General features: G+C 34.9%; 1 protein-coding gene across 4 annotated transcripts in view; it reads right to left on the reverse strand.

Moving 5' to 3' along the window:
• Diaph3 (diaphanous related formin 3) overlaps positions 1 to 26,181 on the reverse strand; it is a 460,724-nt gene that overhangs the window by 387,038 nt on the left and 47,505 nt on the right. For 2 of the 4 annotated variants that reach the window (XM_077792729.1, XM_077792728.1), the window contains 2 exons: positions 25,774 to 25,950; positions 7,321 to 7,425 (listed from right to left, as the gene is read on the reverse strand). In XM_077792729.1, the coding sequence (XP_077648855.1) occupies positions 7,321 to 7,425; positions 25,774 to 25,950 (282 nt within the window). The remainder of the gene's footprint in view (positions 1 to 7,320; positions 7,426 to 25,773; positions 25,951 to 26,181) is intronic. The other 2 variants (XM_077792732.1, XM_077792731.1) reach the window with 2 other exon arrangements.

Genomic DNA, 26,181 nt, shown 5'->3' on the forward strand with positions numbered 1-26,181 from the left:
AAAAAAAAAGGATCAGTTTCTTCATTACCATCTCCTATCTAAAGAATACCACAATGCAATGATAGCAAAGAAGTTTAAACACCACTAGAGCTACCCAGAAACTATGCATAAGGAAACTGGATAAATTTGAGCTGTAGAAAGATAATTTTAATTGTACATAAAAAAAATTTATAACTTGCCCTACAAAGACAGAAATTTACGAAATAATATTAACAAGAAATTGGTTCACTGCCCTGAGCTCTGAAATTTTCTCCTACTCAGCAAGCAAGACCTAGAGACAAACAGACAAAGTATTGTGGGCAAGACTGGTGTTGTTATAGACTTCTAATAGCACCCTCATTTTTTACTAAGCTCCCATGTTGTAAGGTTGCTTTCATCAAATCCTAACTTGATGTTTAAGTCAACAATAATCCATGGAAATTTTAATTATCAAGAATATGTATAATTGTGGTCCCTTAACTTAAGTTTCTAGAAGTTAAAATATGAAACTCCTTAACAAACAAAGAATGAGAGAAAACAATAACTTTGTTTCTGACAATATTTTTAATTAGCATTTGAAACTGCACTGTAAGCAAGAAAAATAGATGATGAAAGGTATGAAAATGTATTTACTACTACTACAGTAGTAACAAATCAATGCTAAAACAAATAAGCTCCACATTTTTCCATCTCAAAAAAATATAAGCAAGGAGCTGGGGCTGTAGCTGAGTGGTAAGCACTTGCCTCAAATGTGTGAGGCACTGGGTTCGATCCTCAGCACACATGAAAATAAATAAAATAAATAAATAAACAAAAATATGTGTCCATCTACAAAAATATTTTTTAAATACACACAAATCTGAATATACCGCTAACATCTTCTCAAAATATAACTTGTTCTGGTAAGAGATATCTAAAAGGATCATACTACACAATACTATATCCTTCATACTTGAAAACATAATGCTAGCCACTCAAGTTAAAACAAGTGGTACGATGATAAGACCTCTCAAATACTTTTAAACACTGAAACATGTATACAAATATTATATATACATACATACATACATACATACATACTCATTCAAATGTATACATATAACCACACAGAGGATTATAGTTCCACACTTAGGAATTCAAAGTGGATGTAGTTATCTCCTGTATTTAAAAAGAATTTGTTATGGTATTTTTATATCCTTTTTAAAGTTATATTCTGTAGTACTTGATATTTAATTTCTTATTTTAAAAGTCTAGGCCAGAATTTCAGTAACATTTAAGAATAGGTTCAAGGAATAAAGTTACACTATATGAACTTTCTCAATAAATACTGTTCACATAGAAACTAGTTTTACTACTAAAAACAAAAATAGAAAACAAAGTCAGAGGGAACTAGCAAACTTCTAGGAGCATTTATAAAAGAGGAACTGTGCCACAACTTCCAGAAAAGAATAAAAAAAAAAAAAACTAAACAAATAGAACGTAAAGAATGATGTTCTCTGTAAGAATCTGAGTTATATGAGGTAGCCATCCACCTAAATGGCCATGTCACTGTAGCTGTGAAACAAGCCAGTACCAAACAAATGGAAGGATGGGGACCCTATGGCAGTCTCTGGCTACATGCTACTGCATTCAGAAGGGCTTTTACTAGAAGAATGCATTTCAAAGAGAAATATTTAAAGTATTTTATCCACAGCCAAAAAAGAAGACTACATGCTAACAGAAAGCAGTCTAGTTGCAAACTAGCAGGACAGTTTCATATTAATGTACAAAAAATTGGGGGAAATTCAAGCCCTAACTCACTAATGAGCAAAGGTTCATCTCTGCTGAAGGGTCCAGGAGACATAACACCTTATACAAGATAGCAGGAAAGCACTTTCCATCAAAAATCCCTTCACATTTTTCACTCTCTCCCGGAAATTCTACATGCACACAAAGATACCACACAGATATCTTTCAGGTTCTCCTCATTCCTCTTGAATCCTACTCCCTCTGATCCTCTTCCCCTACACAGGATCTCCCACTCCTTTCAGGCGGTTCCTTATACTCTTCTGGCATGAAGGATTTTAACTCTCAGGCCTTCTGAAGTTCTGCATTGCCACAGATTAGCCTGAAAGACCTCAGGGTGGAACACAAAGACTCTTTCCTCTCAACAGATAGGAAAATATAGCATATATATTTTAGTAATTCTTTGTGATAAAGCAAATATCTCATTCTCAATCTTATTATGAAGAGTAGTCCTTTTTAATACATTCTTTAATTATGAATAAGTTAATCCAAGATTTCCTGTGAACCCTGTCATAGGAGACTGTATTACATTATTCAGACATGATGTAGATGGAGCCAGCTCACCCTAAACACAGCTCAAAATACCAATAAGAAAATAAGCACTGACATAAACCCTGATGTCACAGACACAGGGCTTGATATACCCAATACAGGAGAAAAAGAAGACAAAACCAAGAAAAGGCAGCAAATATGGTTTGTCCACATAAAGCACAAGAATCTTGACTATAAAAACCATATTTTAGCAATATCTGAAGAACTGCTTAAAGCATTTTATGGGAAGACAAGAATGAAAAATAAGCCACAATAAAAAAATAATAATAACAATACTTATGGTTCAGTTAACCATTTCTCAGTCCCTTCCATTTGGAAAACAGTGAAAATCCTATGCAGTTGTGGCTGTCATGGTGTGAAGTGATAAATACAATCAATAAGAGTTTAAGTTATAGGTTACAGATTAGTAAAAAACATATATTATAGATATAAGATTTTGATAAGTACGATAAGGCAATTATAAAGCAAGAACTGTCATAGGCCTAAGACACTATTTTGCTGCCTTCTATAAAAACTGTTACAAGATTTGTTTCTGAGAAACTGAAATGAAAGTTGTTTTCATATAATATATTGTTTACTGTATTTTGTACCCCAAAAAATGTACTTAACCCAGGATATGGTGGTCTTGGTGACCCAAGACTTTGAAGTAGATTTTCACCCCCACTAACTGACCAAACTCAGGATATGGTTGTCTAACACCTGCTCGGACCCAAGATGTAGATAACCAAGTTGGTTTTCGTACTTAAATTCCCAAGACACAGGCCAGGAAATTGTTGCTCTCCCACAGAGCTTCAGTCTTTATGGGTGGGTGACAGTCCCTGGCCAGGTAAATAAAGCTCTCTTTGATTTGAATTCGGGCTTCGAGTGTTTTCTGAAATGGCTCTTCATAATAGTGGCTTAAGAGACCACAGCCTGTTCTGCTCCATAAGTTTCCTCTTACTTTTTCTGGCAACTGTGAATTATCTTCCATTTTACCTATCTCTTCACAATCACTTTAGTTTTCATTTTTTTATTTTTTATTTTATTGGTTCTTTTAGTTGTATACAAGAGTAGAGTCCATTTTGATATAATTATACAAGCATGGAATATATCTTATTCTAATTGGGACCCCAGTTATATGGATGTACATGATAGAGAGATTCACTATGGTGTATTCACATATGCACACAGGAAATTTACATCACATTCATTCCACTATCTTTCCATTTTGTATTCTCCTGCCCTTTCCTTCATTCCCCTTTGTCTAATCTACTTAACTTTTTTCAAGATCCTTATTACCAACTGCACACTAGTCTCACTCTCCAGCTAGAAACTCAAACCCAAGTAAATTGTATATTCTCTATGAAAGACATTTTCTTCAGTGAGTCATTTACCAGAGAATGAACACAGGGCCAGTAGTACCTCTGTCATCTATTCTCTGAGTGAACACATGCTGGGTAACGGTAGGGTTTTTACAATGTCCTTTGAATGGAAACAGTAATTGTCAGAGCGAATTAGAGAGATCCCACATAGGCAAAAATGTATGTGGATGACATATCAAGCCATTACATCAACAAAGAAAAGAACTCAAAGCAGCTTAAATAAAAACAAGTCTCACTTCACATAATGGAAGGGGCTAGAAAGAGGACTTCACTGGGCCAGAGCAGCAGTTCCAGGATCCCACTCTCCAAGCACCTCACAACCTTGCATAACTATTTAGCACATAGGGAGCAGCTCTCCAAAGTGGGGTCCTTAAATGAGGGAGGGGAAATATTTCTCAGAAGCCCCATACCATGTACTAGACAAACACATGCCTATGCCCTACAAAATTAGAAAAAAATGAATCTGGCATTGTCAGCCACTAATATGATCGTTTCTTAATTTAATAAACCTTCCTAACTACAGAAAGTCAGTATTGCATCTTGACCACCAAAACTCACACATAAGTCTTGGTAATAACTAGTTTGAGCGATGGCATTTTTTCCCTATTTTTTCCCATTTTATTCTAAAAACTAACCTTACCTACTTTAGGCCTACTTTTAGGATTAATGTTTATTTTATTTTTTTTTAATTGTTGGTCGTTCAAAACATTACATAGTTCTTAATACATCATATTTCACAATTTGATTCAAGTGCGTTATGAACTCCCAATTTTACCCCGTATACAGATTGCTGTATCACATCAGTTACCCTTCCATTGATTGACATATTGCCTTTCTAGTGTCTGATGTATTCTGCTGTCTGTCCTATTCTCTACTATCCCCCCTCCCCTCCCCTCCCCACCCTTTTCTCTCTCTACCCCTTCTACTGTAAATCATTTCTTGCATTTGTATTCTCTTGTCTTACCCCTCCTTTCCTCTTATATGTCATTATGTATAACCCTGAGGATCGCCTTCCATTTCCATGTGATTTCCCTTCTCACTCCCTTTCCCTCCCACCTCTCATCCCTGTTTAATGTAAATCTTCTTCTCAAGCTCTTCGTCCCTACCCTGTCCTTGTTTACTCCCCTTATATCAAAGGGGTCATTTGGTATTTGTTTTTTAAAGATTGACTAGCTTCACTTAGCATAATCTGCTCTAATGCCATCCATTTCCCTCCAAATTCTATGATTTTGTCATTTTTTAATGCAGAGTAATACTCCATTGTGTATAAATGCCACATTTTTTTTATCCATTCATCTATTGAAGGGCATCTAGGCTGATTCCACAATCTTGCTATCGTGAATTGTGCTGCTATGAACATCGATGTAGCAGTGTCCCTGTAGCATGCTCTTATTTTATCACTATTTGCAGAGGATTAATGTTTATAAACATTTCCAAATCAACTGCAGGCATCAGTGGCAATCTTAATGATTAACCTGGGAGGAAAAATATCTCAAAGCAAAAATCAAATAATAAATTTACTTGACACGTACTCGGCATTATCCTCTCTAGAACGACCCATCTACAAATTTTGGCTCTGTTTTTCTAACTTTTTCAATAGTCATTAATATAAATAAAGTGGCATGACAAAGTCTACAGAGTTAATAAAATGTGTTTCTACTTCCCAAGCAGAAACATGATTGGTCAGTTTGAACTTTCCATAATGTTAACCATCTGCCAAATTATTCAGAACTCTCCTAGAAAAAGCCATGATCCTCCACACACTAATTAGATGAGTCAATGCTGTAATGATCCTTTAGATAACTAATTTACTCAAGTCTGATAATTTAATTACCCAATTTTGATAAATAAATTCTAATCTTAGACCAAAATGATTAAAGGATTAAAGGTTAAAATCAGCGAATGCAAACTGAAATAGATCCACTATTATGAAGTCCAAAACAGTTTGTTTTTCTCTTAGAAGTTTATTATCTCAAATTCCAGAATTAAAATATATTAATATATCCAGGTTTTCTAAACCAGTTCTGATGTAGTATTCCTTGTACTTCTATTTAGTAAATTCATGATTGGTAGATTTAAAATTCCCTAAGAGTTGTCTTTACTGACTATCCCATACAGTTCCATCATCTCTTCTCACTCTTTTTGCACAACGCATTTCACCTACTATTACATGTATATCTGTGTGTGTCAGTTACAAGTGCACGCTGACAAGTAGCAGAATATCTTGGTGCCCCATCTCCTGTGCCTAAAAAGACTGCCTGACATTTGGACACTCAGTAAACATAAGAAAATGACTATCTCAAAGATGTGAACTTATAAGTAGTAAATGTGTATTATTACTTATGTACTTTTGCACATAACTATTAATTATGGTATGATTTAAATACCAAGAATAAAAAAATCACAAGGAAAAACAATTGCTACTAGCAGCACTACCACAAGCAGCCACCACCAGTTTAAAATTGGAATAAACGATTTAATGCTGATAATAAGGGTATGTTGTAGGTTTTCCCATTTTAAGAATGAGAAATTAAAGCTCGGAGAAGTAAAATAAGATGCCCGGGGTCAAACAAAATAAATAAGCAGATCAGAACAACAGAGCTCTGACTCATATACCCTTAATGCTGACCTGCAATGTCTATGTGTATCATTAAGGGACAAAAGCAATTAGTATCAGCATCTAAACTGCAGGACACTGAGCCCATCTATATAAAGAACTGGACAAAGCACAGTACTCACAGTGATTTCCACAACTGATCAGGCTACCAAAATGTGAGACATGTTTAAAAATTAAACACCACTTGAATGTTTCTTCCAAAAGAAATACCTCAGAGTCACAGACTAGTCTAGTAGATAAATGGAGTTAAAGTATAAATAACTTATGTCCTTGTAACCAGGCCTTAGGATAAAGTATTCAGTGAAAACTAGTGTGTTAAGCTGCTCTTTTCTAATTCAGTTCTACTTTAAATTTAGCCATGGTCATTTTCTACTGTCTTTCACTTCTTTGTTAGTGTCCATTTTATATTTTTCATCCAATTCATTTATTTACAATTTGTACATGACTAGTCAAGTTCATTTGCTGCTCCATGAAATGAATGCATTGATTCTCTATGCCAGTCATGGTTTCTTAGATATTTAGTCATTATTTCTGCCCACATATTTTATGTTTCCCTGAAAAACTGGCAGCCATGTGGAAGTTCAAGGCTCCTTTCAATACCTGCACTTATAATTTGTAACAAGATAATTTTATCCTTCAAGAAGCTCACATTAAAAATATACCCATTATGTATTCTGATTTAGGTAGAATAAAATTAGCCTCATTTTCCTACAATACAAATATTGTGCTTGTTTATAGGTGACATTGGAAATCAATGCCCATCTTAATTCACCAACAAGGAAAGATCTCTTACAGTAGACCACAATGTTTCTTACCAATGTAACTGGTCAAAAACATAGTTTAAAAGTTATAAGATGGGCAATATTTTTAAACAAATGTATTACACTTCATGTGCCTTTAAGCATACATTCAAAAGCCCTCTGATTACAGTGGCACACACACTTCAGTACTTCATTAAACAAAGGCATTGTTTTCCACACAACAACATGTTTCAGCAATATTTTTCAACTTGACAGTTTTACTTACTGTCTTAGAAGCAGTATTAATGTACTGCATCACCATTTCTTTTTTGATGCCGAAGTCTTTTTCCCGCAATGGTGCCTTTTTATCTTCATTTAAATTCATATCTTCCTGGAAAACACAATTAAAATGCCTGGTTTTAGAATCTAAATAGTGTGGCAATTCTATATACGCTATGAATGGAAAAATCAATAATTTGTGACTAAAGCAGCATTAATTGTTTTGAAATGATTTACGTGTAATTCTGCCTAGAGAAAGGAAGACAGAGGAAAGCTGGAGAGAGAGAAGAAAGTATTCTAGATGAGTTTAACAGGTAAAATGCTTACCAGAAAATCTAAATTCACAGCAGGCTATTAAAGTTATATTCACATCACTATGGATAATTAGACAGTTGCAAATTTCTGCCTTTCCTAAGGTTATTAGGATTCACAATTTTAATTATTTTTTTTAAACAGCTGTACCTGAAGCTATCTTGTACTGTTTTGAAAGAGCTGTTGTGTACCAGAAAAATTAGAAAGTAAATAAACTTCCACTTCCCCGATTCTGAAAGCTACAAGAACACGACACAATCAAATCACTAGAACTGATTCCAGCAAATGACAAAGCATCCTATGGTTTTAATTTATTTTTCCCCATCTCTTTCTAAAACATTAACTAGTTTATTAACTGAAAGATCTAAAGCACATAAAAATTACACTAAAATAAACAGGTACCACCTAAAAATCTAACATTCCTCAAGAGCACCAACCAAAATAAGCGTTTAAGCATCATATATGTCCCTATGGAAGTAACTTTGACTAAAAATACAAGTCAGGCATATCCAAACAAACATAAGAATTGCTATCAATTACGTTGCTTAAGAGGCTGCTCTGGAAGAGCAGAAGAAAGGGAGACAGAGGTAAGAAAGAAATGACTGAAAATGAAGGGAAGCTCAAAGGGATTTCCTGCCAGCCTTAGCCCTGGGCCATATGTGATAAGCAATGTTAAGTACTTGTATATACATCAACTCCATGTCTACTCAGAATAGGTCCATGAAAATCAGGACTTTGGGTCATCTATTGACCAGGTTATCCAAACTTAAACTTAACAGTAAGTAAGTTTCTGCCAATTTTTATAAGGGAGCTACATTCACCGGGTACTGAAGTTTATGCCTTTATCCAACTCAGTTGTTGGCCACCAAACCTCAAGCACTTAAAATTCAAAATTCCCTTCGCTTCATCTTGAGAGAAATATTTGAGATCTTAGAAATTGTTCCATTTGACACCTCAATAAAAGGTAGTAATTATTAATTCCACTCTTGTCACTACTCCAGTTAGAAATATCCTTGAAATTAGGTGAATAATAGCTTGTTTTATTTCATTTTTTGTCTGTAAACTAATAATTCTCAATAGGCTTTACTACCACTTAGCAGTTTTAGAAATTTCTAGAGTCATTCTGGTTAAAAGTGACTGAAGTGATGCTTTAAGCATTTATAGGAGCAATCCCTGCTAGATTTTCCCTGGTTACACTCACAGGACAAAAAAATGTTCTGCACCTACAAGAGATTCACAGACCTTTAAAAATAAGAAAGACTGTGGGGCTGGGGATGTGGCTCAAGAGGTAGTGCGCTCGCCTGGCATGCGGGTGGCCCTGGGTTTGATCAAATAAAGATGTTGTGTCGGCCGAAAACTAAAAAATAAATATTAAAAAAAAAAAACTCTCTTTCTCTCTTAAAAAAAAGACTGTGGAATTAGATATAAACTGTAAAATGGAACCAATTGTTAAATCGTAACATATTATGTATTTTGTATTGCCTGGTTTTAATACACCAAATTTCTCAAGAATCCAACTATTCTGTAAATTATACTTACAATTCTTTTAAGCTTTATCAATAGTTCTACTCCATTTCTGAAACATAGGTATCCCAGGCCAATACTGTTTGTGGCATCTGAATCCTCAAAACAGCACACTGTGTCAGTCTGTACTGTAGTGTTGTACTTACAGCGGTATGAACCAGAGAGTCAAGAATGTTTCTTTACTTTCTTCAATAGTCAGTGCCACTTTACACTGAAATACAAACTAATTATGTAGTACAGAAAGGTGGTATATTGATTTTTTAATTATGGATGTAGGTAGCTTGTATTATATAAATAATTTCACTGGCAATATGCCAGGCATGGAAGAGACAAACACTACATGTTTTCCCTCATGTGTGGAAGCTAAAAAAGTTGATCATATAGAAAGTACAAAGCAGTGTTAACCAGAGGCTGGGAAGTGGTTAGGGGAGAGGGAAAAGAGAAGGGCTATTCAATGGTTATGAGGAGATAATAAGATTAAGTTCTAATGTTCTGTAGCACAGTGGGTTGCTACAATTAATCATTTATTTTACATCATAATAACTGAAATAATTTTGAGTGTTTCCAACCCAAAGAAATAGTGTTTGAGGTAAGAGATACCCTAATTACCCTAATTTGATCATTGAACATTGTATATGTGTTGGAATACCACACCCTACCCCATCAGTATGTACAATTATCATGTCACAAGTAAAAATAAAAAGATCTTACTGAAAGCAAGTAATAGGGAAGCTAGGGGATAATTGTTATAAAAGGTGGGGGGAAACCTAAGAGTTCTGAGAATCTCTCATTAATTATTCACTATTAATTTCCAATTGTTAAACATAACAGCCTCTTTAACCAGCAAATTAAAATACTTAATAGATACAGAATACTAAAAGACATAAAGCCCATTACCTGTGGCCAAAACTGAATTAAAATTTCAAGATGGATAGTTCAAAGAAAAAGAAAAGCAGCCACTTTCTTTTTAGAAAGATGTTTCCAGAGGACATGAGTTCATACACAGAAGGGGTCCTGATGGTTAATTTGAGGTTCATCTCTGGGATTCAGAATGCCCAGACAGCTGGTGAAGCAACATTTCTGGATGATCTCTTAAGGTGATTCCAGAAGAGATGAACATTTGAATCAATTGACTAATTAAGAAGATTCAACCTCACCCAATTGGGCAAAGCACTATCCAATCAACTAAGGGCCCAAGTAGTACAACAAGGCAGAGGAAAGGTGAATTCATTTTCTCTTCTTTAGCTGGGACACCTTTCTTCTGTCAGATTTTGAGACCTGAACCAATGTCTGCTTCACTTCTCCCCCACCCAGGTTCTCAGGCCTTTGGCCTTGGACTGAGCCACACTTCTGACTTCCCCCATTCTCCTGCTTGCAGAAGGCCTTTCAAGAAACAGTCTCCATATTCTCTCAAGTCAATTCCTTTAATGAACCTTCTCTCATGTATCACTAAGTTTGTGTATATTCTATTGCTTCATGCCTTTCTGGAGAACTCTGGCCAGTGTTTTCTTTTGGAATTAAGAAAGAGACCCAGAATTCTCCAATTGTTTTCCTCTGGCTAATGACACCTCTCTTGCTGATATATGGCACTAATCTTTCTGACAAAACTGTGATGATAGCTTCAATGTAAATACAAAATGAAATAAAGAAATGAGGCCACAAAAAAGGAATTGACTACCCAACACCACAAACAGTCAAGGAGCACCCAGTTGGCATGGAACTGCATGCAATAGGTCATCACTCTCTGCATGTCCTTGAGGAAATGGAATGGCAAAGATACGCTTTGCCCTTTATAAAAGGAACAAGGGAGCAATGGAGATGGGGGGAAAAACACATATTTCAAAGTGTAAAGGTACAAGATTTTTAGAACAAATTATTTTCAATCTATGGAGAAGCAGGCTACAGGAAGAAAACCTCACGAGGCAATGCTAGTTAACTTCTGGAAATGGTAAAGTCCTTGGGAAATGTACTGAGAACTTTTTCCTAGAAACTTTGTGTCCATATGTTGTATGTCCAGAAGAATCAAGTATCTCCCAAGGCTATTGGACAAACTAAGCAGCAAAAGGTCAGCGAGGGAGAACAGTGAGAAAGTCTTTAATTTTCACAATTCTCAGTTTCTTTTTGCTCAATTGTATCTCCATTGTCTTAGGTGAGATTCCCCAGAGGCAGAGACTGGGACAAAAACAGACACAGGTGATCTGTGGAAGAGATAATCTCTAGAATAAGGTACTTTCCTGGCTACTTGGGGTTGGTTTTTTTTTTTTTTTTTTTTTTTGGAATCCCATGAATTTCCCCCAATACCAAAATATTTTTGATTAACAGTACCTAGCTAAACCTACACATGGATATTTCCTGCCTTTTGTCCCACTCTGATTTCTCTTCTAAAAGCTTTCCTTGCCCCCTGACTCATCTTTGGAGATTCATTACAGAAAGTTCTCCTCTTGTTCCTCAAAGCCAGCATTGAATGGACCTACTTTCCTGCCAGCCTTCCTCCAGATGGTTAGTATAGCAATGAGCAGGAAATCCCTCCCTCTATAAACAGTTAACACATTACTTATTCACTGATAAAGATATACTGAGAAGGGTATATGACCTCTACAGTATTCTTCCCAAAATATTCCTCAATAACCATGAGAAAGGAGAAAAGATAAATTTAAAAAAGATAAACCCAAATTGAGGACCCTTTACACAAATAACCAGGAGTGTCAAGGTCATAAAACATAAAGAACTGTCCTTGACTGGAGTTGGCAAGGAGACATGGTGACTAAATGCAAAGTGTGGTTTAGATTGGAACCTGTAATATAAAAAGACATAACTGGAAATAAAGTCTACAATTTAGTTAGTAGTATCTATGTTTTTTTTCTTATTTTTAATAATTGTCCTAATGTTATATAAGATGCTGATATTAGGGAAAGCCAACTAAAGAGTACAGAAGAATTCTAAAATTGCAACGCTAAAATTATTTCAAAGTAAAAGTTTTAAAACATTAAAATAAGCCAGGCATAGGGGGGTGCATGCCTGTAATCCCAGTGGCTCAGTAGGCTGAGGCAAGAGGATCACAAATTCAAAGTCAGTTTCAGCAACTTAGCTAGGCCTAAATGACTTGGTGAGACCCTGTGTCAAAATAAAAAAGGGCTGGGGATGTGGTTTAGTAGTTAAGCCCAGAGTTCAATCCCCAGTACTGGGTGTGTGGGGAGAAGGATGAAATTAAAATATTTTGAACAATTTTATGAATAATTTGAAAACAATAAAAATGGAACATCACTCTTTCATTTAAAAAATTGACAAGTCCTCAAAAATCTAAAAAAAAATAAATAACTAGGTTTTGAGAGTGTTTGCTGTAGTAAACACACACTAACTGAATGGATGGAGGAGAGGAGAGGCAAGGGAAGAAACCACTATGAAGACAAATCCAAGACTAGTAAGACCAAGGGTTTGAAGCTGGATAAAAACAAAAGTCCAACCCAAAGCTAGAAACAAGGCACTCTTGAGTTTCCTAAACACAAGGTCCTTGGTTACTTATACTTCATCCCATTCTCATCTAACCCTACCTTCTTAAACCATCCTTCTTACTCATTTTCCCAATGGCCTTTTCCAAAAACCTATGATCTGAAATAATGGTTAAATGGCTGAACTAGGCAATGTGCTAAATTTATAAGCATTATTTAATCCTTACCAATAACCAATTTAGGTATCCCCTTCTCTATGCCGGTATATGTCAATCTACTATATCTTCTGTATACCTCAACTTGAGGTATTGAGAAAAACTTCAGGGGAATTCTTGAAGTTAACCATGGTTCTATGGCTTATTTTTGAACTCTAATCAATCTAGTCTCCCCATTTTTATTTCCATATTTTTTGGTCTCCATTATCATTAAATCCCATTTCCTGGGGGTCTAATACTATAGAGCTGAACACTAAGATTGCCAATACTGTGCTGATTCTTGATGTCCCATGCTTTGCTATCATCAGAAGAATCTTCAAAGTGTTACCAACACAAGGTAGGCGAAGCTAAATCCATCAATTTTATAGGGGACAACATCAGGGATATAGAAAAGGATCAATATGTGATTGAACACTTCCCTGTGGCACCTGGTAAAGGGGTAGATAGGGCTGAGACCTCTCACACCAAGTCAGCACCTTCTCAGATACTCCAAAAGATTCTGTGGGTTTGACAGGGCCAAAAGTTGCCACAAACCAGAAGAATACCAGCTTCCTACTACTGATTTCTGACTCCATATTAGACTGAGAAAATGCTGGAACAAAATAAATGTTTCCACATTTTCTTTGGTAAAGCCAAGGAAAGAAAAAAATGAATATTAATACCTGGGCACATACATGCAACTATTTAGAACACTAAGGAGCTATCATGCAGAGAATGGCAATAGAGTGGACATTTTTTTCAACTGAATTATAAACATTAAGCTCAATATTTTCATTCATGGATATAGATTTTCAAGACAGCAAGCTCATTAAATTTACATGCATCAAGTTGAGTAGGATAGTTAACACCATGGAGAGACAAATTAAATTTAAAATGATTGACTATTTGTAGAACTACACCAATACATACAAGCAGTAAGTTGTTGAAGATGGTCAGGTGTGGATAATTCAATCAAAAAGGCAAAACACTACAGACAAACAGAGGAAAGACAGGAGTTTCAAAATGACTGCTGTATTATAGCAGATCAAACATCCATATGAATCAGTAAGTATAATATTGGAAGATAAAATTAGAAACACAGAAATAGCCAAAGCATTCATTTTTTAAATTAATTAAAGAAAGTCAATAATCATCTGATTTCCATTGTTCTGTCTCATGGGTTAAAGCCAACATAATTATTCTTGGTAACATCCTCTGTCTTACTAACATTACATTGCTACACCCACATCTTCAGAAGAGACCCAAAATTATCCCCCATTGTCTCTCCAGGAATGTACCTATAGTTCTTCTCAAAGTGTACTTCTGTTTTTAACCACATCGGAATTTCTCTTCAACATCCACAATATCAAAGATATTACTGATGTTTATCCCTACATTCAGGTAGATATTTACTACCATGAATGGTTTGCTGACAAAAAGTAGGAAATTTCATGACCCTTTCCAGGTCATTATACACTCTAAAGTAGGACAGACTAAATGAATCATATCTAATTCTATAATTCAGCAATTTTTTTTTAATTTTAGATGGGGTTTAGAAATAATTAGAATGATCCAAAACATAATTATTACTATCTTTCATATTCGAGATGTCAACAAATAAATTTTAAAAATATCTTTACCTTCCATCCATTTTTACTGTTTCAATATAAATATTTATAACAATCTATTTTATATAAATGTGATTATAAACAGGCAAATTTTGGGGCTTTATCAATAGTTGGGCTCAGTTTTCTTGTTTCTCCTCACACTGTCTTTACTCAATTTCATTAAAATTAATAGGAAGTCAGGTGGCCGGCTCATTAACAGAAGAACCACCAGAGAAATGACATTTACCCAGATATTGACAATAAACTCATAAACAGTATTATTTAACTAAAAATGCAACCTGAAGTTTATGGGAAGAATGTGAATTACTTTAATTAAAAAACAAATTTCAATGTATCCTAATAATGATATCAAGAAAAAAATTCAAGTGTCCTATGTCTTATATAGTATGAATTTTAGTAGAACGAACAAGAAGCACTCTAAATTTGCAGAGTGTGGTCTGAGTCTCATTTGTTCAGAAAGAGAACCTTGCTTGAACAAGTACTGTTCAAGCACATGCACAAACCCCACAACTGCCAACAACTATCTGTAACCCTGCAGAAAAGAACACTGCCAACAACTATCTGTAACCCTGCAGAAAAGAACACTGCCACTGATAGAGTTTCATTAACTCATCTGCTTTTTCAACTTTTCAAGACAAATAATCTGGGCTGTGGATGTGGCTCAGTGGTAGAGTGCTTGTCTAGCATGTGTAAGGCACTGGGTTCGGAGGCCCTGGCACTACATAAAAATAAAACAAAATAAAAAATTAAAGTGTTGTGTCCGTGTAAAACTAAAAGAAAATTCTAAAAAACAAATAACCATTTCCTTGCAAATTACATACAGAAGAAAACAGCGGTTTGACTTCAGATCCAAAGAGTGACCTTTCTATAGAAAAAAAAACAGGACTGAGAAATGACCTTCCCAGTTGAGGAAGATGTGCCTGCAAACCTCCTGATTGGTCGAACAGCATGGTAAAACATTGCTGTAATGTTTATCTTTTTAAAATTTCTAACAATTTTATTGGTACTGCAAACTGTCACCAAGCAAAAATCACAGCTCCTCAATCATTTATTTTCTCATCTATCTAGATCTAGAAAAAACAAACACACATTGACATTATCCCCCAACAAACACAACCCATGAACCCACATGACAATCTCCTTGCACTATTGTCCTCTTCCTCCTATTTGGATCATTTGGATTGCTCTTAAACCACCTTCCCTTGAACTTTTTGACTTATACTCAATAGTGAAAGAAAAAAGATGAAAACTAACAGATCAGAAAAAGCATTCCCACAGAACCTCTCTCATTTGATATTACCAACCTTAAATATGCCTTTTAGTTGGTGAAATATTAAAAATGTTCATAATATAGGAAAGTAGAATTGTAATAATATTAATACTTAAAATAAGTGCTGGTGGGACTATACAGCAGTCAATAAACACAAGAACTGACAAAAAGAGGTCTTTGTTGGTTTTTCTTTACATGCAGTCTCCTGGTGACCCTTATAGTATGTCTTATGTGCTTAACCCAATAGGCAATCATTTAGTTGACTAGAGGAAGAGCTATGCATAAATCCCTAAACACCAAGGATTAAAGAAAAAAGGGTAGAAAAAAGAAAAATTGTCATTGGTGTGTACCAAAGAGTGGCAACGTAGACCAAATTTAGATAGATGAATCCTACTCCCACCGACAATATTAAAAAGTACCAAGCATACATAGTAGTGTTTGATTTTATCTGTTCACTTGAGTTCTTCTTTTTTCCTCTGGATCCTAAGTTTACCCCAGGCAAAGATATTCTGTTGAATGAACTACAAAGCTCTGAGAACACAAGACAGTGGTGATGTAGCTCAGTGGTAGAGTGCTTGCTTAGTGTATGTGAGGCCCTGGGTTTGATCCCCAGCACTGCAAAAAAGAAAGATAAACACAAAAGATACTGATATTTAACTCCATGAAGACTCACATATCATTTGATTATTTTAACATGGTATTTACCAAAGCAAGAAAGAAACAAATCAACACACTTGACAATTCACTACTGAATATATACAATATGTTCAAGGCACTATGAGCACAAAAATGAGTAAGGATAAATGTTTATGATCCAATAAAATAAGTTTCTGACAAAAAAAGACTGGAAAATTGTCTCATGAAACAAGAAATGAATGTAGCATATACAGTTTCACTCATATAATCAATAACACAGGACATACTTAATTTGAAGGATAAAAAATTAACAGAGTCAAGTATCTACCCTATAGAACTTGCCAGTCTAGTGAGGACAAGCCAATTTAATGTAAATATAATGCAAAAATCGGGGGAGGACTTTACTAAATATTTTTGGACAAGAGGAAAAAATATTAATACTTTCTCTGGAGTATAAGAAAAGGCATCTTAAAATTGGCCAGTCTGAGCCTCATTCTGAGAGCAGAATAAAACATTTTGGAGAATAAAGCAAGTATCAGGCAAGCACATAGAAGTTTTCAGCAAAGAACATCTTCTACCTCTAATTCAGGTTGCATATTATTTAATTCTATTTGGAATAAAATCTAAGATACAAAAAAAAACATTCTAAATAGTCAAAGACAACTCATAAAACTTTTAATAGTACAAAAGTACTCAGTGCAAAGAAAAAAGTTATAAAACCAAAAAAATGGAAAAATAAGTTATTATTCACAAGTATTCTGATTATATACACAGAACATTTGAGTGAATCTACAAACAAAAACTAGTGAGAAGGGCTGGGGTTGTGGTTCAGCAGTAGAGTGCCTGCCTCACATGTGTGAGGCACTGGGTTCAATCTCAGCACCACATAAAAATAAACAAAATAAAGACATTGTGTCCATCTACAACTAAAAAAATAAAATAAAATAAAAACCACTAATGAGAGTTCAACAAGGTTACTGAATACCAAACCAAACTCAAACAAAATTATTTTTATTAGAAAGCGTGCTTAACCAAGGAAGTAAAAGACAACAGAAATTATAGAACACTGAAGAAATAAATTGAAGGAGACCTTAGAATATGGAGAGACTTCCCATCTTGGACAGACAGAATTAATACTGTCAAAATGACCATGTACCAAAATCAATAAACAGATTTAATACAATCACCATAAAAATCCCAACGAGTCCTTAAATTCATTTGGAATAATAAGAGATCCAGAATAACCAAGTAATATTGAATAAGAAAAGAAACACAGGAGGCATCACAATATTTGATGTGAAATTATACTACAGAACTATAATAACAAAAGCAGCATGGTATGGGCATAAAAATCAACTCGAAAACCAATGGAACGTAATAGAAGACTCAGAAAAATCCACATACTTAAAGCTGATATTTGACAAAGGTGCCAAAATTATATTCTGGAGAAAAAACAACCTTTTTAACAAATAGAAAAACTACATAGCTATTTGGAGAAATATGAAACTAGATCCCTATTTCTCCCTGTTCACAAAAGTCAAATGAAAATGGATTAAAGACAGGAATTAGACCAGAAACCTTGTAACTAATAGAAGAAAAGATAGGGTCAAAACTCTATCATACTGGTATTGGGTCAGACTTCCTTAACAAGACCCCCAAAACTCAAGAAACTAAGTCAAGAATCAATATGTGGGATGACATCAAATATAAAGCTTCTGCACAGCCACAGAAATTATTAAAAGCATGAAGAGAGAACTACAAAATGGGAGAAAATCTTTAGTCATCTACCTGCCCTTGGATAGGTCATTAATATCCAGGATATAAAAATAATTTTAAAAAAAAACAACCTAATCAATAAATAGGTAAAAGAACTAAATAGAATTTCTCAAAAGAAACACAAATGGCCAACAAATAGATGAAAAATGTTCAACGTCTCTAGCAATCAGGGAAATGCAAATCAAAACTACACTAAGATTTCATCTCACTCCAGTCAGAATGCCAATGATCAAGAATACAAACAATAATAAATGCCAACAATAAGATGGAGAAAAGAGTACACTTATATATTGTTTAAGGGACTGCACTCTGTAACACAGTATGAAGATTCCTCAAAAACCTAGAAATGAAACCACCATATGACCCAGCTATCCCATTCCTTGGTATTTTTCCCAAAGAACTAAAATTCACATACTGTAGTGATACAGCCACCTCAATGTTTATAGGAGCACAATTCACTCTAGCTAAATAATGGATTCAACCCTGATGTCCATCAATAAATGAATGGATGAATAAATAGTGGCATATATAACTGATGAAGTTCTATTAGCCATAAAGAATAAAATTATGGCATTTACTTGTAAATTGATACAAATGAAGAACATCATGCTAACTGAAATAAGCCAGACTCAGAAACTCAAAGGTCAATTGCTTTCTCTCATATGCAGAAGCTAAAGTAAAGTAAAGGAGAGGAGGAGGGAAGGATATCACAAATATATAGGGAAGATCAATAGTGTAGGAGATCAAGAGGCAGAGTGAAAGGATGGGAAAAGGAGACAATGCAGAATGAATTATTAAATCAGATTATGTACCTACACTGGGAATTTCACCTTTATGTAAAAGTAAAACTAATCAATCAAATTTAAATAAATAGATGAGCAAAAAGAAGTCTAATAGAGAAGGAGAATGGTAGAGGGAAGGGAGGATGGGAGAAGTAAGAGAGAGGGAAAAGAGAGAATGGTGAACTGAAATCAAATTCCATTCATCTATGATTTTGTCAGGATGAATGCAACTACTATGTATAACTATAATGCTCTAATATAAGTAAACTATATTCTGATTTAAAAAAAGAAGAGTGCTTAAATATAAGCAATAAACCTAGGAATGATTAATAAAAGATGTGAAATTTTAAATAATTTCACCGAAAGTGAAAAGATGGAACTCAGAATGGAACAAGATATTGGCAATACACAAACTGGACATGTGGGTATCATTTATGATGTGTAAAAATGCTACAAATCAATAAGAAAAAGACAATATCCCCCCAAAATGGTAAATGATATGAACATTCAAAAAGTTCACAAAAATGTAGATTAAACAATCAATAGACATGTGACAAGATGTTCTTATGATAGAAGAACATAACTTGTACTTATGATTAAAAAAATCATTTAAAGTACAAAGTATCCCATTTACATTCAACAGACTTGCAAAATTTAAGAAGTCTTTAAAAAGCAATGAAAAAAGAGGGACATTCTCCAAATTAGCCACCCAGAAATCTTCAAAAGCATCAAATTCATAAAATCTGAGCAAAGACAGATACTATTCCTGACTGAAGATTTTTAAAACATGACAACTAAACACAATGCATGACTCTGAACCAGATTACTTTTTTATAAAGGGCATCATTGGTACTGCTAGTAAAACTTGAACAATGTCTTAGGATTCGTTGGTAGAAACCAATTAGTGTTTCTCATTTGAGTTGTAGTTACAACGATGAGTCCTTATTTGTAGAAAATATACACTCAACCACTGGAGGATTATGGGACATTGAGTCAGCCCTTACTGATCTTGTCTTAGCCCAAACCTAACTTTTCAGCTGATATCTAAGCCTGCAGATAACTAGTCCCAGTCTGAATCCTGTCTTTTCAGTTTTGATGGGGTTTCAAGCACAGCAGTATAAAACTCAATGTGGTAAGATTTATCAATTATTTTATGATTTGTGCCTTTTGTATATTATTGAAGAAATCCTTTTCTATCCTCTCATTGAGTCAGCAACTTATCTTCAAGTAGTTCACAGGAAAAGGGGTGTTTTTGTACATTACTACACAGAAAAATGTTTAGTTCACAAATGAGAATGAAAAGTACCCACTGTTTGCCTCCAGGAAAAATTAAATTGGAAGCAATATAAGGGACTTCAATTATATCTATGGTTATATTATGTTCTTTATATTTTTAAATGCCTAAAGTATTCTAATTAGGAAAATACTCCTGAAGTATATTCCACTTTAGATTATACATTGAAAATTATTTCAAAATCAAATGTGAGTACTATTAGTATTATCCACATTGTTTCCCCTCACTAAAAAGACAATATATGCATTAGTCATCTAAGCTCTTGATGCAGGAGACACTTCACCACATGCCTAAGAGATGATGATGACATCAAAAAAATGTGTTTTCTCCTTCTTTATAATAAAGCTCAATAAATATCTTCCCAGGAAAAGATTAAAGCATCATTCTTTATACCTGAGTACTTTGAGCAATTTGATTAGACCATTTTCCACCACATAATTTTGAACAAGAAGTCCAGAAGTTAATTTTTGTCAGAATGATTCTGAAGTGATTGGTACTCATTTAATGCCTGTTAATGATAGCATTCTGATACATAACCCTGCTTGCAAAGCTTCATTCTCTCAACTGAAAGTGAGAAAATGAAAAAAGGTATGAATGCATGAAAAAATCTCTTCCACTCATTATTTTAATGTTTTTGTGTTATTGGGAAGACTAGCAATTAAAGTTAGTCTCCATCTAATCTTAGGATCTGAATAGAAATATAATCTTACAAATCTTAAAAGTTAGGACACTGCACTTAGCTTAAAGAACTCAACAGACATTTATTGGGGATTTTGATACCACATTAAGTTAATCTAGTGTAGAGGCAGATATATTTTAAAAAAGAACTCTTGACTCGAGCACTGCAGCTATGACAAGCAGGGTAAGCAATGCTCAAATCTGGGAGGGAATAGATAGATACTAAAGAAGAGTAATGTTGGGCTAAGGAACAGAGTTAGAAAGATGAATGGAGAAAGCCACTGCAATACCCCAGTAAGAGTTAATAAAACTTTAATGAAAGCAGGGGAGAAATGTAATCAGAGCTAATAAGAACAGAGAAGTAAATGGAGGAGACCAATACTTTAATAGTATCAAGTTGATTCAGATTTCAGTGTGTGCTTCCCAGTCAGAGAACTAAAGAAGGAAGGAATAGAAATCTATTGTTGTTTTTTAAGGAATATAATACATTCAGTTTCTGTGTGTTAAGGTTTATCACCTTTTAAAGAGCTGGATTGAAGCTGCTCTTCTATAGAAGACACAGAAAGGTATCAAAATATAGGGGACAGTCTACAACACAGAAGGGCTCCAGTCTCCTAGGAAGAACACAGAAAAAAAAAAAAAAAACGCAGTGGATAAAGATAATACAGGGGGCCATGGACCAGAAGCAACACTCCAGAGGAAATAAAAGAACAGATAGAAGAGGAGATATGGAAAGAACCATTCAGAAAGGATGAAAATCAGGCAAGAAAAAAGGTATCACACTTCCCAAAGCGAATAAAGAAATGCCAGTGAGTGAAAATGGTCAGCAATATCACATGTTGCAAAATGATTAAAATATCAAAAAGTTGTTTACAGTTAAAGGAATAAATGCCCCAAACAAAACAGCTAGAAAAATTACAAGGTATTGATAGAAACCACCAGAGTAAACCACTTTTTTTGTAGCAGACAGGATTTGGAAGAAACATGATGATATTATTAGCTTCCCAAAACAATATGTATCCCAGGGGTGGTTCAGGCCTGAGAAATTCAAGAAATATTGCTTACAAAAGGTAACCGCATCAGAGTAATAGATTCACAGAACACAAGGCAGATAGCCAACAAAGGAAAAGTCACCAGTGACATGGGAACTACAGGTGAGATTAGGAGGAGGCAGGCCAGAGGAGCAAAGAAACAGCATATGTAATCTTCCACACCTATGGCAGACAGAATGGCCCACACAGAGAGGTATACTGCCCTAATCCCTGGACCCTGTATATATGAATTACATTATATGGACTGTGCAAATGTAAATAACATAATGAATCTTACAATAAATAAATTATCTGGGTTTATCTGGAAAACATAAAGGGGGCCAATTAAAGCAGAAAACTTTCTCTAACAGAGGAAGAAGATTTGCACATCAAAACAAGTAGTCAGAAATTGTAAGCATAAGACAGATTCAATGTATCTGAGATACAGGGGATCTCTAGAAACTAAAAGCAGTCCCCAACTGTTAGTCATCAAGGAAACAGGAACATCAGTCCTACAACTGCAAGGAATTGAATCCTGCCAACAACAACAATAAACCTGGAAGATCCTTCACAAAGTCTGTACTGGGAGCCTAGCCAGCTGGCACTGGTTTCAGCTTCAAGAAACCCACAAAAACAATGAGGTCAAGCTGGATTTCTAATCTACACAACTATTGTCCATTTATGTTGTTTTGAACCCCTAAATCCATGGCAATTTGCGCCAGTAGCAATAAGAAATTAACATAACATCCCAGGATACCAATGGTGCTTATAAATGCCCTAGAGCAGGAAGTACCTGTCTCTCCTCATCTCCAGTCTTATCCTGGAGGAGACAGATTCAGTCTAGAAAGTAGGGCAGAAAGGCAAGGATAGGAAGCAGAAGCCAACCACACCACAACAGGAGAGCCTTCTGCAGGCTCCAAGCAGAGCAAGCTGGCAAAAGAAAAAAAGCAACTGTTTTCTTGGGATGAAAACCAAGTTATTTAACCTAAGCCATGGTTTTTACCACCTACAGCAATAAAGCTGTAGGACCTGCCTGGAATTTTATTCAGGGTCAGGGAAAAATAAGTTGAGAGAGCAAGATCTGGAGGCAAAAGCTGGAATAAACAAGTCACTTTCAGCTTCAAAACCCAGCTATGTGTATCTACAAGGAGTATAAAAGGAACCACTGGAAGAAACTCCAGAAATCAACTATACAGACAGTGATGAACACAACTATTTCACATTATATCTAAGATCCACAAAGGAACCAAGATGGGCTTTTGGGTAAAACTCCAACTTTCCCCAAAGACAAATGGGGAAAGAGTCCTTAAAAAGTAGAACCAAAAGCTCATCACTACTTTAGGAAAGCATACAAAAACTAGGCTATTATAGAGACGCAGTAAACCCATATCCTAAGTAAAAGCTAAATGAGTACAAATGTTCAAGTCTTATGCTGTACTTCACATTGATTAAGTTATTAAGTCAACACAGTCTTCCAAAAGGACTGTCTTCAGGAGAAAAAAGAAGCATTCTCTAAAACCAAGTTTTTACTTCATATAAAAATTAAACTTTTGATAAATTGATAAGTAATAATATATATTTTTTAATTGCATACCACCAAAACAAAGAACTATATACAATTTTTAGCATGAAATTTCCAAAGGTGAAAGTGCCAAAAAGTTAACATGGCCAATTATTAAATGTAACTTTCTCAAACAGTTTTTATTAATGGAGATATGTGTAAGAAAAAAAAAAATCCAGTTGAATCATTCTTCACATAGAAACAGTTTTAAGTTTGTAAAAATATTTTTTTAAATGTGGCACACTGAAAAGTCTCATTAATATCACTGATTGACATTTAGAGGAGCAAAAGATCCTTCTCAACTTCTTTAGTTTTCAGCTTTGGAATCAACAGCACCTTTTCCCTTCAGCATATTGTGATTTACTCAAAGAATCAGTAAGGAAAGTAAAGAATCTGTTCCTTATTTTTGAACAATAACTTAGTGAGGTAGACTCATTCCTTAGCATACTGAATAGTCCTACCAAAGCAACAGTTTCACTTTATTTCTGCTGAGCAAAGTAAAACCTTGACTGCAGAAGATCTGCCTCAGGCAGACCTGTTCTAGGTTTAACAAGGGGTCTAGCCCACTTATCAAAGAAGTATTCTGTCAATACTTCAAAAATTCATATTTCCATCTGCCCCATAGTCTTACTAAAATTGACAAATCATCTTCCTTTCCTGGGTAACAGCAACATCAACAACAAAAATAACAAACTATATTCAATACTTCCTGGGTAGTTTTCCTTTTAACTGTGTGTGGCAATAAAATGTGGTTTCCATGAATCTTTAACATCAACAGGCTCCTTCCTCTGCTTATTCATATGTCACCTACTACTATGACCAAAAAACGTAAGGTAGTCACAAGTGAGCCATAAAACTACCATTCCAAAATTTCAAGGGTTATGAAAATAAGTGATTCCTTTTACAGCGCATGGAAAAGAGGAAGAAAAGGGCACTTTACCATCCTAAGTCACTAACAGTACACTAAAGAGAGCTGGTTTCATACAAACCTTAGCAATAGTGGAAAAGGCTACCAAAAGGAGAAAAGGTTATTTTTTCTGGTTCTTGGTTGAAAATATATCAACTCATAGTGTGAAAAGAGTGGAGAAGGAGTTATACATATGTGGTTAACAAACCAAAACTAGCATTTCAACAGACCAGGCATAGTCTAGGGTTCATGCAAAAATACTACTATGCTCAGTGATAAATAGTTAGGAATCACTGACACTATGAAAAACCCTTTGAAGGCACAAACTAGGCATGGATTCTTTCTGGTGTCTTCTGAACCTCCATGTGTAATACTCGACACAAATCTTGTGATGAATAAAAAATAAGGCAGCATAACAGCAAATACGTCACTGATTTCAGCTGATCAGTTAGACCAGCAGTTCACTCTCGCCGTGGAAATGGAGTTCCTCTTGGTGAAATGGGCTAGCTATAGAATAAAAGCTAAGAAAGGCAGGGTGCAAAAGCACCACAGGCCACAGAAAGTAATTTCAAAAACGGGGTGGTGTGGGCTAGATGAGCTATCAATTTCTCTAAAAATTGATAAGGCAGTCAAAAACAATACACAGAAGAACAGACATAACCAGAGTAAGTCATGATTCAGAAAAAAGAGACAATTCCTCAGGATGACACACAAAATCCTCTCCTAATCTGACTCAAGTTATCACTCCAATCTAATTTATCTGACCTCTGTTTTTGACCTAGCTCTACACCTGAGCTCACTGTCATTTCATTATTCTCAAAGATTTCCCCCCCTCTGCCTACACAAATCCTATCCTGAGTTGAGACCTGGCTTCCTTCACCATTTCTACTAAATTTTCCTAAACTATTTAATACTCTATCTATTGTGGTTTTCACAGAAAGTAATTAGATATATCAAAAACTAATGTAGTTCTTCCTACAATGAACTTATAAAGAACTTAATTATTAAATACTACTTTCTGACATTTCTTACTCATTTTTCAAATGTTTATTGGGAATCCTAGAAGATAAGCAACTTGGAAGTAGAAACTATATATGTAAATAAATTTATTTAGATTAAATTAGCATTTATTTATAGCAAATGACTTCAGTATACATAACATGTGGGTTATTAGTCAAATTAGTTTGGAAATACCACAGGTTGACTCAAAGAATCACCTGGCCTCAAATGACACCATGTGTCTCTAGCAGAAAAGGCACACACAAAAAAGCATGGTCCAAAAGCCAACTATGGTTGAAGTGCTATCTTCAGAAACATCTGCAATCACCCTATAAAACCTAACTTGCAAATATGTTTGGAGTTCTTTCACAGGAACATAACAGACTTCACATCATTTTACAGAGAATCAAAATTCTTACCATCATCTCTTCAAAAAGCTGTAGGACTTCATTCTCTGACAGTGGCTTTCGGATGCTTCCCATGATCTCTGAAGGTGCTGATGAGCAGTCATGGCCTGCAAACACAGTCTTCACGTTGGGAAGAGGAGTCCTCTCTTTCTTGCTCCCTGGAATTCTTATGCTGGCAAATTTGTCCAGCTACATAGAAAGATAAAAGAGCACACATATAAGCATTCCCTCTCCCAACATTTATCTAATTCCAAAAGTGGAAAAAACAGAGGAAATCATATTGTCACTGTGATTTCAAGAGGCATTTGGAAACAGAATCTTTAATAATAAAAAGTGGTGAAAATTTTTCAGAAACCATCCTATCTAAAAGTAGATGAGAAATCGAACAACCTCAAAAATCATTCCTTCTAATCTTAAAAT

The sequence above is a fragment of the Urocitellus parryii genome, chromosome 2 (assembly GCF_045843805.1).
Source record: "Urocitellus parryii isolate mUroPar1 chromosome 2, mUroPar1.hap1, whole genome shotgun sequence".
NCBI classification, from domain to species: Eukaryota; Metazoa; Chordata; class Mammalia; order Rodentia; family Sciuridae; genus Urocitellus; species Urocitellus parryii.